This window comes from Chlorocebus sabaeus, chromosome 3, assembly GCF_047675955.1.
Source record: "Chlorocebus sabaeus isolate Y175 chromosome 3, mChlSab1.0.hap1, whole genome shotgun sequence".
NCBI lineage: Eukaryota > Metazoa > Chordata > Mammalia > Primates > Cercopithecidae > Chlorocebus > Chlorocebus sabaeus.
The window spans coordinates 38,151,249-38,168,557 of NC_132906.1; the positions used below are offsets into that span (position 1 = coordinate 38,151,249).

Consider the following 17,309-nt stretch of genomic DNA (forward strand, 5'->3'; position numbering starts at 1 on the left):
AGGTACAAGTCAACCTACGACCACATGTCACCAGCACTACTTCACCCCACACATGGATGATCAGTCCTAGAACACCTTGAGAGCTATCCTGATCAAATGAGTGCACGGCCAGTCACAAGAACCACAAGGAGATCAGTTTTAGAAGGTAACTTAAGTTTCTGAATTACTATATAAGTGACAGATGAACGACTAAGAACTGAGTACCACAAAAAGTATCCAAGTCTACTACATATACATTTAAGACTCTTAACCAGAAAGAGAGGTAATATCAGCATTAAATAATTTTGCTTCCAATTTCAACAGAGACATAAATATGAACATAAAGTCTATATTACAGAAAACATGAAAAAAAAGAATATTACATGGTTTAGTGGTCAGAAGTTTCAAAGATATACAAGTTAATAGAAATTGACATAATAGTTCCCATAGTAAATTTGTATACCATACTCTATAGGATATAGAGCCCTGGAAAACTGTATCTAAGTAATACATGATAAAAGTAAGACATATGGCCGGGCACAGTGGTTCACACCTGTAATCCCAGCACCTTGGGAGACCGAGGTGGGCGGATCACAAGGTCAAGAGATTAAGGTCATCCTGGCCAACATAGTGAAACCCCATGTCTACTAAAAATACAAAAAAAAAATTAGCTGGGCTTGGTGGTGTACATCTGTAGTTCCAGCTACTAGGGTAGCTGAGGCAGGAGAATCACTTGAACCCAGGAGGCAGAGGTTGCAGTGAGCCAAGATCACACCACTGCACTCCAGCCTGATGACAGAGCTAGACTCCGTATCACAAAAAAAAAAAAAAAAAAAGTAAGACATTTCCAGTATACAAACTATATATGCTAATTGACCTTAATTGACATTGGTTACTAATATTTTAGATGTGTTACTTTTACATCCTGCCTATCAAAAAGAAAATAACATAAATAAACATCAATGTCCCGGTGGAGGTACACCTTATGTTTTTTAACTAATTCTTACGGAGAATTAAAGTTGATTATATAATGCAAGCAACTTGACTGAATTTAATCTACTGTCTCAAGTTTGGGTGACAGTTTAAATAAACACAACCTTTCAGAAAAATTTGTAATTAATGTGAATCAAATTAATGAATTCACATAACTGGATAAAAGAAAACAAACTTAGTGGCAAGTAAAAATTGTAGAATTTTAACTAATTTTTGTTCAAATGAAATTGCTAGAAATCACAACATCAGTCTATGGAACTTAAACATGAAAGAGTTAAGAGCTAATTTTTATTCAGTGAAAAACAAATGAAAAGTCAAGCTTTGGTCCTATTTGGAGCTGGGAAAGCACTAACGTTAACCCAAACTCTTGACTTTTTCTTATTTCTAACTGTGTGATGACTTCTGAGGTAAAAATGATTAGTACATTTCTAACGTACTTTAAATCTAGGCTAAATCAAGAAGTAAACATGTTTTTAAGGCAAGGATGTCTTGTAGATATCGGGAGTTTAGTTCACTTCAAGTTAATTGCCCATTTTTTATACAAACACTTCAAAAAGTTTATTACTTTAAAAATGAAATAATATTATGGAAGACTTTCAGAAATATACATGATAATTATAATCAATTTCTTAAAATCATCAAATTACTGTATTACTGATACAATGTTGATAAACTGAAAACACATCATTGTTTAGTAAGTTAGCAAAAGTTTTTAATCTAGAAAGGAGTACAGAAAATTTCAGACATTCCAGACTGTCTAACACTCTTTGTCCAGTTTTTTTTTTTTGACGGGGGCGGGGGGGTAGTTAATTATCAAGGATTGTTTGGATCTTTAAGCAGGTTTCCAACTTCTTTTTGGAGAGCAGAAGTTGAGAAGTAGTGGGAGCCAGACTGGAAATGGTGAAAAATAGAAATGGAAAAAGGTAAAATCTAAGAACATTACTACTTGACAAAAAATAGAACAAAACAAAAATATTTCATTTTGTTCCTCAACTTTCAGTCTGATTTTTCCACCAATACAATTACCTTTTAAAATATTAGTACCACAGAAACCAGAACTTAAAACAATTTGTTCAAGAGTATATTGTCATAATCAATAGGTGACTAAAGCATTGTTCATACTGCTTATAGAGGATGTTTTTCAACACCATTACTCTTTCCAAATTATATTCCAATGGCACTCAGGTATGACCCAGCATGGAATGTATAGATTCCAGATAAAGTTTGAGTTGACATGTCCTGAAAGGGAAGTGGTCCATTCCCATCTTAAAATCAAAACTATTACCTTTAGCATTGGTATCTGGGAATACATTTGTTTTAACTGCTGATCCCTAAAAGTACACTCTTCGTAAATCAAAGCTCTTTGATGTGAACTCTTAACAAGGCATAATATGGCGATTTTAAGTAAATTGAAAATATCTGCAAATTTGAGCAGTCTTCTTGAATCACTAGAACACAGTAGTTTTAAATCTTTACTATAATGATAGGCAACATAAAAAGCTACTTGTGGCCGGGTGCGGTGGCTCAAGCCTGAAATCCCAGCACTTTGGGAGGCCGAGACGGGCGGATCACAAGGTCAGGAGATCGAGAGCATCCTGGTTAACATGGTGAAACCCCATCTCTACTAAAAAATACAAAAAACTAGCCGAGCGAGGTGGCGGATGCCTGTAGTCCAAGCTACTCGGGAGGCTGAGGCAGGAGAATGGCGTGAACCCGGGAGGCGGAGCTTGCAGTGAGCTGAGATCCCGCTACTGCACTCCAGCCTGGGTGACAGAGCCAGACTCCGTCTCAAAAAACAAACAAACAAAAAAAGCTACTTGTTAGATAGACATTTTCATATAACCCTGCATGGTATCAGATTTAATGTATATGGGAAATATTTCAAAATTGTTCAAGTGTCAAAACATAGGTAAAAACAAACACTCTAAATAGTCTGTGGTTAAAATGTAATGCAAATTCTCCCTTAACCACCTATTCTCATATGGAAGACGTGGCAAATAGAGTGTCAAATAGACAAACTGACCAGATAATAGAAAAGAAAGCAAGTAAGGAAATACAGAAAAAAGGAGACAGAAAAAGGGCAGGCAGGGAAGAGAATACCCTGAAGAATTGGATTAAAAAGCAAAAACTTTTTTTGTTTTCTTAAAGACAATGAGTTTAAAAGTTTTAGAACAGGCCCGGCAGGGTGGCACACATCTGTAATCCCAGAACTTTGGGAGGCAGAGGCAGGTGAATCACCTGAGGTCAGGTGTTCGAGACCAGCCTGGCCAATGTGTTGAAACCCTGTCTCTACTAAAAACACAAAAAAATAGCTGCGTGTAGTGGTTGGCGCCTGTAGTCCCAGCTACTCAGGAGGCTGAGGCAGGAGAATCACTTGAACTTGGGATGCGCAGGTTGTGGTGAGTCGAGATCGCATCACTTGCACTCCAGCCTGGGTGACAGAGCAAGATTCTCTCTCAAGTATAAAAAAAAAAAAAATAGACTGTGAATAAGGAAAATCATGCTTTTTCCTTTTGTGTTCTATTTAGAGTTTTTTTTTTTTTTTTAACTTTGGTGGTAGCAAGGAGTAGAGTGTGTTTATGAAGAGATAGGAAGGAATTTAAAAGCAAATGTCTACAACATGCCAAATATGAGGTGCAGGCACAGCTATTAAGTAAATCAACCTGAATTTTTAAAATTCTGTCAAACAAAATTCCTGGAGATTATTAATATAACTGACGATGAAAGGGGAAAAATAATCTTACTAGAGAAACAACACTATAATATTGTTATAATGACAAAGTGTAACCAACCTAAAAATAATAATTTGACGGTAGGATAAAAAAGCACAGAAAAGAAATCTTGATAAAAATCTTAAAATTTTAAGTTGCAATACAGCTAATATATGCCATTGGAAATTCTTTTTCACCTCTTTAGACCCCAGCTTCTGTAAATGAAAGGCTGGAACAAGATGATTATCAAGGTACCTCAAAGATTTTCTAAAGTGAATTCATTTTTCATCTTCATTGCTAAGAAAGAGACTATATTTATAATTTCAGTCTACTATGAGTTGAATTCAAGTAAGTGATCAGAAAGAGAAACTGAAGCTACTCTTGCAATATGTTGGAATGCACAGCTCTAGAATAAATCACAAATATACCTCTCTATTCATAAGAAGTACAGTTTTATTTTACATTTTGACATTAAATAGAGAGCAAAAAAAATTATACATATACTTCTCAAAAGCCCTTTGGACTTCACTTAATGCCAGAGTTTCAATGTATATTTTAAATCAAGATAATTTCACATGAATAACCTTAAGTTAAAAAAAAGTAAGATGGATATGAAATGTAGGTGATTGCTTACATGCTTTTTTACATTTGGCGATATAAAAACACTTGACAGGTTCTCTTGTTTGGCACAGTATAAAAATCCTCTCTGAGACTCGGTACTTACCACGACAGCAAACTGCTCAGGTTCACATAAGTTGTTATATTCACTCTTGAACTGTGACAATGAATTTAATTGCTCTTGATCAGGAAGATGCTTTATTAAGTTCTAAAAATTAAAACCAGAAGGAAAGATCTTCACTAAATGTACTTCTTGAATGTTAAAAATATAATTTAAAAACTACTGAAAGAAAACCAGTGAAGTTAATCTTCAGTTTTATTTCTAGGTAACCTCCCTCCTAATAAGCCTTAAGGAAAATTCCCTGCATCTTGAAAACAGTCAATTTTCCATTTCTCTATCCTGGAGTTATTATATATTCAAATCAAGCACTACTGAAACTGAATGTTTATTTGATTAGCTATATAATTGAGAAAGAGAACTCAACCTATACCAAAGGAACAGCTTTCTCACCTGGATGAATGTGGTCCATTACATTTCAGTTTTAGGGAATTAAATGTCAGAAATTTCAGGCAAAGCCAAACATATTTTAACACTTCACTCAGGGGTATAAAAGAAATCATCATATTGTTACAAAAAGGCATGGGAAGGGACAGAATAGAAATCAAGGGAATTTTAATGGCAGTGCTTGCAAGATTTACTAATAGGATTACAGTTTTAATATTAAAAACTGAAGATGTCTCTAAAACAAAGTAACTTTTCTGATGTGAAAGAAATTTTAAAAGGTGTTGAAGACACATGATGATTGATATACCTTGCAGATAAAAGGCATGTAGAGGTCCTTTAGAAACTTAAGTAAGCCACACACTTAAACAACAGAACTACTTGAAGAAAGATTAAAGGAATACACAAGACTATGTCTTCCTGATAGAACTTAAATGATTAAACAATCCCTTGGACAAAGTCTATATAGATCCTCTGTATCAAAATACAGTCAACTATAATAGTGTTACAAGAAGTTAGTGCATTAAAGATAAAAAAGAGTGGTTGGTGCTCACAATTCCAAATTACAGCATAAGTAAATTCTGTACAAACCCAAAGTCGAATACAAACTATAATTAAGCCTAAATCATGCTATATAGATTTATGGGGGGAAATTCCCCAAAGGTGTTATTAGTTAAAAATACTGTTAGAGAATGTTATACATCAAAAGCAATTAGATCAAAGAGTAAGTTATTGACTCACTGTGTACCTTTGGACAAAAACTTGGTTAACTGGCCAAAAACAAAACAAAACAAAACAAAACAAAAATGGCATTTTAAGATCATCCCTAGACAAGTATTCACTATTAATAATATCAAATTGAATAAAAATAAAAGTATATGATTTCCCCACATAAACAGAAATTTCTCTTAGTGGAATTGCTTGAGACCAAAAGACATGATTATTTATATTTTCTTTTGACCCATTCTAGTTGACAGCTGGATTGTGAGTTAGATTTTATTACTTCAGGCTTCTGAATTTCTTTAGCATCCTTTTAGATGACAATCAAATCCCCCTAAATATCTCATATATAATTAGACTTTCATCTTTAATCCAAATTTTTTTAATTTTTTCACTTCATTAATTTTACATTCTAACATAAAAATACCATTGTGATTTTAAGTGCATGGTCGCAATCTCCCTTTGTTTCTCCCCTTACAAATTCCCCATACCCTTTGCAAATCTTAAGCTCCTGTTCAGCTAAATTCTGCACAGATATGCACACATGCCCAGCTTCCCTCACAGCCCACAGTATTATTACTGCCAAAACAATTGCCTCTCACTACATTTTTCATGCAACTCCTCTGCTCTATTCTACATCTATACTTATTCAACCTTTACGTACCCTTGCCTCCACACGTACACTCACAAAGCATACGCCCTCAACATATTCTATAGGTCTAAACCAATCTTAAAACTTTGCTTTCCTTGCTTTACAATTATGTATGTAAATATCATTTCCCTTGCCAAATCATAAATTCCAAGAAGATCAAGTCTAATTCTTATTGAGCCTAACATACAGCCGGGTGCTGCGGCTCACGCCTGTAATCCAGCACTTTGAGAGGCCAAGGCGGGCAGATCACTTGAGATCAAGAGTTCAAAACCAGCCTGGCCAACCTGGTAAAACCCCATTTCTACTAAAAATACAAAAATTAGCTGCGCATGGTGGCGGACGCCTGAAATCCCAGCTACTCAGGAGGCTGAGGCAGAAGAAGAGCTTGAACCCAGGAGGCGGAGGTTGCACTGAGCTGAGATCACACCATTGCACTCCAGCCTGGAGTGCACAGAGTCTCACTCTGTCTCAAAAAGAAAACAAAGGTAATAAAAAAATAAAAATTATTGAGCCTAATACAATGTCCTGGATATGGTGCATAAAATAAACTATTTGCAAAATGAATTAATAAATGACTGGTGTGACAAACAAAGGTAAATGGGTAAGAAATGATGTGGAAAAGCGGCATGAAAAATGGCAAAACAATGACATACTGCTGACCTGTACATATATACGATTAAGCAACTAAATATGTCAAAATATAACCATCACAGTGAACACAAAGAACCAAAATCATGATTATTACAACATAAAGCTCTGTTTCCATGCCCTGGTCAAATAGGAAGTTCTTCACATTAAAATGAGGACTATACTTTTAAAATTAAGAGTTAAAATAGCAAGAAATTTTTACTTTTTAATGAATATATTAAAACCTTATATATGTTCAAAATAAATTTTTACATTTTAGAAATACCCAAGGCTGGTTTTATATTTAGAAAGTATGATAGGCACAATAATGACATCCATTCCTAAAGATGTACATGACTAATCACCAAAACCTATGAAAATATTAAGTTACATGGCAAAGGGAATTTAGGTTATAGATGGAATTAAAGTTGCTATCAGCTGACCTTAGAGTGGTTATCCTGAATTATTTGGATGTATCCAATGTAATCAAAAAGTTCTTAAAAGTAGAAGAGAGAAAAACAATAGAGCTGGAGGGAGATGTGACTGTGAGACAAAGGAATCGAAGAATGCAAGATTGCTGGCTTGGAAGATGCAGGAATGGTTCTATTAGCTATGGAGTATGAACAACCATGAGAAGCTGGAAATACAAACAGATTCTTCCCTAGAGCCTACAAAAAGAAACACAGGCCATTCTGCCAGTACTTTGATGTTAGCATAGTAAGACCAATACCAGACTTCTGTTTTACAGGAATGTAAGATAATAAATTTGTATTATTTTAAGCAAATAAGTTTTTGGTGAATTGTTACAGTACCAATAAAAAACTAATACGTTACAAAATATATGGAGCTGAATGTACTTTGGACATGAATTTTAAAAAGCAAATCATCTCTTTTCTATTATATAACAAAACGACGTGTTCATTTAAAACATTCATGTAATCAAGCTAAAAGCTACTCTGTAAATATTTAACTAATTCATTATAAGAAATACAAACAAGTATTAAGTAGAAAAATTTTATTTAAGGAAGTTGGAATCTATTCCCAGCAAGAAGGCACACACATAATCAACATGAATGAAGATGAAAATCCAGTAAAAAGAAAGTGAAAGAGAAAAAAATGCTTAAATAAGAGCAGCTGAATCAAGTAGTTTATGAGTCTCAGAGACTCACAGCACAAATCACTAGTGAAATTATGACCACTACATTTAGAAGACAAGATAGGAAAGGCAAAACTTAGAACAACTTCCAAAGATATAATTTATTGATTAGTTAAAATGTTCAAAATAATTTTAATTGCTTGTTGGCACTAACAAGTATTTGGTTTCTTTTTATTGCTAAGTAATCATTTTCCTAAATATCTCCACTATCAGAACAAAAGATGGTAAGCTGAAGATAATCTCTCACTATATAATTTGTGTTTTGATTCTCCAACTTTAAATTTTATCAAGATATACATTATTGATTTCTTATGTGGAACTCAGCAATAACTTCAACATGATGCTAGCATTCATTTGAAAATACTATGAATAAAAATCATTAACAAAAATCTTCTAGCCTTCTGAATAAATTCAGAATACTATGTAAACAATCTCTAATACTCATAGGAGCCCAAATGACTCAAACAAGAATTGTTAGTAAAAGTAACTATAAATGAAAACTCCCTCGATCTTCTAAACCATATAATAATATCTTCATAAGCCAAAGAAAAACACATTCTAAAAGGGCTATAGAAACAAATATTAAGTAACACATTAATAATCTAAAGTATAACAAAAATAAAAACATAAAATTAAACAATTTTCCTTTCAGAAACAATAACTTAAAATACTTAAAATGCAATCATTTGATAGCACTATATTTCATGAGCAGTTAAGAGAAGATGCAGCTTCCTCTCCTGGCAATGCAGAAGTTATGCTAAAACTAATTATGCAGCAATGATTTTCCAGTTGAATGATTTGGGTGAAGAATTTTGCTTCACTTACAGATTTCTATTTAATGAGAAGCTTGCAATGAAATATTGAAATTTAAGCTGTGCCTGTTTGTTTACCTGAATCATAGACTCTGCCAACCGTGTTTCATCTACCTCCAATATCATCATTCTGATTTCCTCATATGGCACCCGAAAAGAGCTCAGGAAGATTGCTAAGAGGGAGAAAGAGAGAAAGGTTTATAATGAATAAGGTTTAAAAAAGTATTTCAGATGTAGTTCTATTTATAAAATCAAAAATAAATTCAGAAAACAAGAGAATTCAAACATTTAATATAATTATTATGGGGGAAACTTCCATTACCACATTTTATACTCTTCTCCAGTTTTAAAACTAGTGTTTAAACAACAGTCTTGTATTATTGCACTGGATCCAAGGTTGATTTTTAAATGCTCAGTTATTTATCTACCATAAGAATGATGCCAGTTTTCATGTGATAACAAAAAATGAAATAAGGTACACAATAAAAACAACACATTGTAATGAAAATAATGAGAAAACCACAATAGGTGCATGTAATATTTGTCTAAACATACGTGTTATTTGCTTGTATCTCTTCTAGCCTTAGAAAACACTTCAGCAAAAAGTATTTTAAGAAAACTGCTAAGCAGTACATTAACACTTTTACAAGTAATAGTAGCACTTCACTATTCAGAAACATTGTAAACAGTATGCTAGAGAAATCTTACATGTAACCAAAGCTTAAAATATCCAATTTTAGAAAACAAATTCTCATTGAAAACTATCCAAATGTAATAGATAGTGTAATATGTTATTACTGAGAATTCTAAACATTATTTATATCTTTCTTGATGCCTCTTATATTAACTATTATAATGATTTTCTCAAAAGTTACTGAAGTAGAAGGATATTTTCACAGCAACAGATACAATGCTTTTGCTAGTTCACCCCTTATTCTACTATTATGTTTCTACATTCAAGATGTCACTTCTTAACCATACTCAGCACCTGCAAATCAACAGCCTATTATTTTTCTTTTTTATTTAATGAATGTCTATGTCATCTAGGATGTGTATTTCTAGATAAAGACACTATGTTCAACACCTCATATCTGTGGGTTCCACATTCACAAATCTGACCAACTGTGGATCAAATTCAATCCACAGTAGGTTAAATCTAAAGATACAGAAACCACAAATGTAAAAGCTGACTATAAGGAACTTGAGCATCTGTGGATTTTGGTATTCATCAGGAGTCCTGGAACCAATCCCTCTGATATCAAAGGATGACTATTTTTTATAAAACTCAGAAAACAGGATCAGCTTCTTTTCTGTATTGAGGTTGTATTCCTGACTTGTGAGACTATCATGTACTACCTACAGGTTAACAAGGGCACCATCTGTGTTCATATCACCAATACACACAGTTCTGAACCCAAGAAGTCTTAAATATGAAATAATTATGATAAAACTCACAGATGTCTGTAATCCTTAATATCCCAAGAACAACATAAAATATATAAATGGTATAAGAGTAAATAGAGATTTGGCCAGGCGTGGTGGCTCACGCCTGTAATCCCAGCACTTTGGGAGGCAGAGGCAGGCGGATCACGAGGTCAGGAGATCAAGACCATCTTGGCTAACACAGGGAAACTCTGTCTTTACTAAAAATACAAAAAATTAGCCAGGCGTGGTGGCATGCACCTGTAGTCCCAGCTACTCGGGAGGCTGAGGCAGGAGTATCGCTTGAACCCAAGAAGTAGAGGTTGCAGTGAACCAAGATTGAGCCACTGCACTCCAGCCTGGGCGATACAGTTAGTCTCTGTCTCAAAAAAAAAAAAAAAAAAAAAAAAAAAAAAGTAGTAGAGATTTGTAAAACTACAAAAGATAACTCCATAGCAGACAATAGAACATGCAAAAAATATAATCACTGAAGATGGTGAAGTAGGGCTCTCCAGTAATTCTCCACCCTCACAGAAACATCAATTTGAACTAGCCATATGTGAAAGAAAATACGTTCAAAAGAGAGAAAACAAGTAAAAAATCATAGTAGCTGCTATAGACTAATACTAAAAAAGAAACATTGATGATGTAAAGAATGTTTTACATTACCCATATCAATCCCTCCCCCAATGTCAGGCAGTAGAGCAAAAAAAAAAAAAAAAAAAAAAAGAGACTGTCTACTTGAAAAATAGAGAGGGAAGTGAACATATAAATTTCCCTTTGTGCTTAACAACAAATCTACCACTATAAAACGCTCATGGACTCTGATTCCTGACAGGTACCTGCAATCTAAGCATCTAAACTGACACTGGTACCAGACAGGAATCCAATGGTCCTTTGAGAAAAACTCAAGTTCTGGCCCACATCACTGACAGATGACTGCAGCGACCTTCCTTTACAGAAAATACTTAGCGGCAAGCAGACAACAGCAGCCGTGGGATTCAGGAACCACCCAGGACTGTAACAGCATTAGGAACCAAGAAAGTAAGCCTGATGCTGGGTTAGCTGTGGGAGCCAAAAATTTTCCAGCCTGGGCTGCACCACCCAAAGCACTTCTAGGCTTAGGGCACTCCCTAGCACTGCACCAACAACAGCAATCCATACCAGATGGTCTACTCAGAAAACCTAGACAGACTTACTGTTGAACGATGACCTAAAATAAAGTCAAACTGAGAAGAATGGAATACATATCTACTTCTTCAACATGTAGACAGCAACACTTGACCACAATGCAAAAAGACAATCAGGGAAACATGGCATCACCAAAGGGAAAAAATAAGCTGCCAGTGATGCACACTAGAGATGGACATGTATGAACTATCTGGCAAGGAATTCAAAGCTGTAGTTTAAGAAAGTTCAGTAAACTTCAAGAAAATACAAAAAAAAAAAAAAAAAAAATGTTAAATGTTAGACCTAATACTATAAAAACCCTAGAAGAAAACCTAGGTAATACCATTCAGGACATATGCATGGGCAAGTACTTCATGTTAAAACATCAAAAGCAGCAGCAACAAAAGCCAAAATTCACAAATGGGATCTAATTAAACTAAAGAGCTTCTGCACAGCAAAAGAAACTACCATCAGAGTGAACAGGCAACCTACAGAATGGGAGAAAATTTTTGCAATCTACTCATCTGACAAAGGGCTAATATCCAGAACCTACAAAGAACTCAAACAAATTTACAAGAAAAAAAACCAAACAATCCCATCAAAAAGTGGGCAAGGGATATGAACAAACATTTCTCAAAAGAAGACATGCATACAGCCAACAGACACATGGAAAAAATGCTCATCATCACTGACCATCAGAGAAATGCAAATCAAAACCACAATGAGATACAATCTCACTCCAGTTAGAATGGCAATCATTAAAAAGTCAGGAAACAACAGGTGCTGGAGAGGATGTGGAGAAATAAGAACACTTTTACACTGTTGGTGGGATTGTAAACTAGTTCAACCATTATGGAAAACAGTATGGCGATTCCTCAAGGATCTAGAACCAGAAGTACCATAGGACCCAGACATCCCATTACTGGGTATATACCCAAAGGATTATAAATCATGCTGCTATAAAGACACACGCACACGTATGTTCATTGCGGCACTATTCACAATAGCAAAGACTTAGAATCAACTCAAATGTCCATCAGTGACAGACTGGATTAAGAAAATGTGGCACATATACACCATGGAATACTATGCAGCCATAAAAAAGGATGAGTTTGTGTCCTTTGTAGGGACATGGATGCAGCTGGAAATCATCATTCTCAGCAAACTATCGCAAGAACAGAAAATCAAACACCACATGTTCTCACTCATAGGTGGGAACTGAACAATGAGATTACTTGGACTTGGGAAGGGGAACATCACACACTGGGGCCTATTGTGGGAAGGTGGGGGGGAGGGATTGCATTGGGAGTTATACTTGATATAAATGACAAGTTGATGGGTGCTGATGAGTTGATCGGTGCAGCACACCAACATGGCACAAGTATTCATATGTAACAAACCTGCACGTTATGCACATGTACCCTAGAACTTAAAGTATAATAATAATTTAAAAAACCAAAAAAAAAAAAAGTTCTGTGAACTTCAAGAAAAAAAAAAAAAACAGTAATTTTTAACAAAGAAAATAGTTTTTAAAAATTAAACAGAAATACTAGAGCTAAAATACACAAGGTACAAAATGAGAAATTCAATAGAGAATATCAACTGTAGAAGTGATCAAGCAGAAGAAAAAAAATCTGTAAACTTAAAGACAATTCATTTAAACGTATACAGTAAGAGAATAAGAAAAATGAATGAAAAGGAATGAAGAAAACGTAAAATTTATGGGACAGCATTAAAGAGCAAAAACGTGTCATTGAGGTTTGAGAGATAACACTGTAGAAAATTTATTTTAAAAAGTAACAGCAGAAAACTTTCCAAACCTGGAAAAAGATATAAATATCCAGATATGAGAAGGTAAAAGGTATCCAGTATGATTGAATCCATTACTACCATTACATTATAATCAAACTGTCAAAGATCAAAGACAAAGAGGGGATCCAGAAAGCAACAAGAGAAAATAATAAAAAAGCAAACAAGAGAGTTCCAGTATACCTAACAGCAGACTTCTCAACAGAAACCTTACATGCCAGGAGAAAATATGATGACATATTAAAAGTACTGAAGAAAAACAACTTCTAACTAAGAATACTGTACCATAAAAATTTATTTTTCAGAAATCAAGGATAGAGTTTCCCAGACAAACACAAGCTAAGGAAGTTCACAATCAACAGCACTGTCTTATAAAAATTGCTAAATGAAATTCTTCCAGTTGAAAGGAAAGGATGATAATGAGAAATACAAAAATATCTGAAAGTATAACTCACCAGTAAAAGTAAGTATATAGTCAAATTTTGAATATTCTAATAATGTAATGGTGGTATGTAAAATCACTTATATCTTTAAAAGAGAGAATACAGGACAAAACTATTGAAATTTACAGTAACTACAATAAATTGTTAAGGAATATTCAATATGGAAAGATGTAAATTGTGACATCAAAAATTCAAAATTGAAGGAGAGAGTACAATTAACACATAGTCTTATTTTTTTATAAGTGATCAAGGTTATCAGTTTCAAATAAACTGTTTTAACTATTAAAAATATTTTAGTTAGCCTCATGATAACCACAAAAAATCTACACTAAATGCACTACAAATCAAAAGCAAAAAATCAAAACATACTATTAGAGAATAATCACTTATCCAGAAAGGAAACAGTAACAAAGGAAGAAAGTAAAAAGAATCTACAAAACAAGTAGAAAACAATCAACAAAATGGTAGTTATAAGTCCTTCACTATCAATAATTATCTAGAATCTAAATGGATTGAATTCTCAAATTAAAAGACAGTGGCTGAATGAAAACAAAACAAAACTACAACAATATGCTGACTACTGAAGACTCATTTTACCCGTAAAGACACATATAAACCAAGTGTAAAGATAGAAAAAGATATTCCATGCACATGAAAACCAAGAGAGAACAGGAGTAGCTATATTAACATCAGATAAAATATACTTTAAACCAAAAACTGTAAAAGGAAACAAAGAAGGATATTACATAATAAAGTGATCAACTCAGCAAAAGGATGTAACACTTGTAAAATATGTATATATATATATGTGTGTGTATGTGTACATATATATATTATGTATCCAACACCAAAGAATCTAAATATACAAAGCAAATAGATCTACAGGGAGACATACATTTCAATACAATAATATTAGGAGACTTCAACACCTCATTTTCAGCAATAAAACAATCATCTAGACAGAAAATCAAAAAACATTAAATAGAATATGAACTCTAGGTCAAAAGGACCAAACAAATATTTACAGAACATTTCATATAACAAAATCAGAAGCAACATCCTTCTCTCAACTGCACGTGGAACATTCTCCAGGAGAGATCATATGTTACGCCACAAAACAAGTCTCAACAAAGTTAAGGAGACTAGAATCATATCAAGTATATTTTCTGACCACAATGGAATAAAACTAGAAATCAATAACAGAAGAAAATTCAAAAACTTTTCAAATACATGAAAACTAAAACACATGTTTCTAAATAACCAATGGGTCAATGAAGAAATTAAAAGTCTTCAATTTTAAAATTTATTTAGAAAAATGAAAAGGGAAACACAACATACCAAAATATATGGGATATAGCAAAAGCAGATCTAAGTGAGAAGCTTACAGAAATAAACGTCTACATTTAAAAAACAAAAAAATCTCAATCTAACATTGCACCTGGAGGAATTAGAAAAACAAGACAAACTCAACCCAAAATTATTAGAAGCAAGAAAGTATTAAAGATCCAATCAGAAATAAATGAAATGGAGACTAGAAAATACTAAAAAAGAAAAAATAAAGAAAGAAAAAAGAAAACAAAAAACAAAACGTTGATTTTTGGAAAATAAACAAAATAATCAAATGTTTATTTAGACTAAGAAGACTCAAATAAATATAGTCATAAATGAAACGATATTACAACTGATACCACAAACATAAAAAGAATTACATGAGACTATTTTGAATGATTTCTTATACATCAATAAATTGGATAACCTAGAAAAAAAATTGATAAAATCTTAGAAAATTATAACTTATCAAGATTTAATTATAAAACAATAGAATACCTGAATAAACCAATAACCAGTAAGGAAACTGAAATCAGTAATAAGTAGTTTCTCACCAAAGAAAAGCTGAGGATCTAATATATTCGCTGCTTAATTCTATCAAACATGTAAGTAAAAACTATTACCAATTCTTATGAAAATATTCAAAACAACAATAAAAGAGTAGAGAATACTGCCAAACTCACTCCACAAGGCTGGCATTCCCCCGACACCAAAACTTGCAAGGATGCAACAGAAGAAAACTACTTGTCACTAACCCTGAAGCAAAAATTCTCAACAAACTGAATTTAAAGATCAATCACCATGATCAAATAGGATTCATTCCGGAGATGCAAGGATGGTTCAAAATATGTAAATCAATAAATGTGACACATCCTATTAACAGTAGGAAGGACAAAATCATATAATCATTTCAATAGATAGAAAAATAATTTGACAGAATTCATCACTCTTTTATGATAAAAAATTTTAACAAATTAGGAATAGAAGAAATTTGTCACAACACAATAAATATACGTGTTATATATAACAAACACACAGCTATCATCATAATAGAGAAAAGTTAAAAGCTTTTCCTATAAAATCTGGAAGATGAGGATCTCTACTGTCACCACTTCTGTTCAACATATTACTTGAAGTCCTAACCAGGACGATTCGGCAAGAGAAAAAAAAAAAGGCAGAAATAAGTTAAACTGTACTTGCTTGCAGAAAACAAGCTTAAATTAAAAAAATCATAAAGACTCCACCAACAAACTGTTAGATCAAATAAATTCAGTAAAATTTCAGGACACAAAATCAACATAAAAATCAGTACCATTTCTACACACTAATAGCAAACTATCTGAAAAAGTAATCAAGAAAATTCCATGTACAACAGCTACCAACTATTAGAGATCATTATGTTAAGTGAAATAAGTCAGACAGAGAAAGGTAAATATCACAATTTCTCACTTATTTGTAGGATCTAAAAATCAGAACAATTTAACTCAGGGAGATAGAGAAGAAGGAATGATTACCACAGGCTGGGAAGGGTAGTAGGGGAGTGGGGAGAGATGCAGATGGATGGTTAATGGATTCCAAAAAAAAAACTCAAAATGAAAAAGAGACTAAGAAACTACTACACGTAAGAACCAAAACTAAGAAACTACTAGAAGAAAAGAGGGGGGAAGTTCCAGGACATTGGTCTCTATAATAAAATTTTGACTATCACCTCAAAAGCACAGGCAAAAATAGACAAACAGTATTACACCAAGCTTAAAAAACTTCTGCATAAAATATATAATCCACAGAGTGAAGAGACAAACTACAGAATAGGAGGAAATATTTGTAAACAATATACCTAATAAGGGATTAATATCTAAAACATATAAAGAACTGAAACAATTTAAGGAAAAGAAAACAATTAACCAAAATAAAAAGTGGGTAAAAGACCTAAACACATTTCTCAAAAGAAGACATACAAACGTTCAACAGGTATATTTAAAACAGGTTCAACGTCTCTAATTATCAATGACAGGCAAAACAAAACCACAATGAGATACCACCTAAACCCCTGTTAGAATGGTTATTATCAAAAAGACAAAAATGGATAAAAAACTGTGGGACATACTATGCAATGGAGTATTATTTAGCCATAAAAAAGAATGAGATCCTCTCATTTGCAACAACATAGACGGAACTGAAGATCATCATATTAAGTAAAATAAGCCAAGCAGAGAGAGACAAACATCACATGTTCTTACTTCTTTGTGGGATCTAAAACTCAAAATAATTTAACTCAGGGAGATAGGAGTAGAAGTACAGTTACCACAGGCTGGGAAATGTTGTAGGGGAGTCGGGGTGGTGGGATGTAGGTGAGGGTGGTTAAT

The 17,309-nt window shown here is 33.4% G+C and overlaps 1 protein-coding gene across 2 annotated transcripts in view; it reads right to left on the reverse strand.

The window, feature by feature from the left end:
* The window catches only part of DIAPH3 (diaphanous related formin 3), a 506,525-nt gene that overhangs the window by 240,623 nt on the left and 248,593 nt on the right, over positions 1-17,309 (reverse strand). For both annotated transcript variants that reach the window (XM_073014378.1, XM_073014377.1), the window contains 2 exons: positions 8,849-8,943; positions 4,408-4,509 (listed from right to left, as the gene is read on the reverse strand). In XM_073014378.1, coding sequence (XP_072870479.1) covers positions 4,408-4,509; positions 8,849-8,943 — 197 coding nt within the window. The remainder of the gene's footprint in view (positions 1-4,407; positions 4,510-8,848; positions 8,944-17,309) is intronic.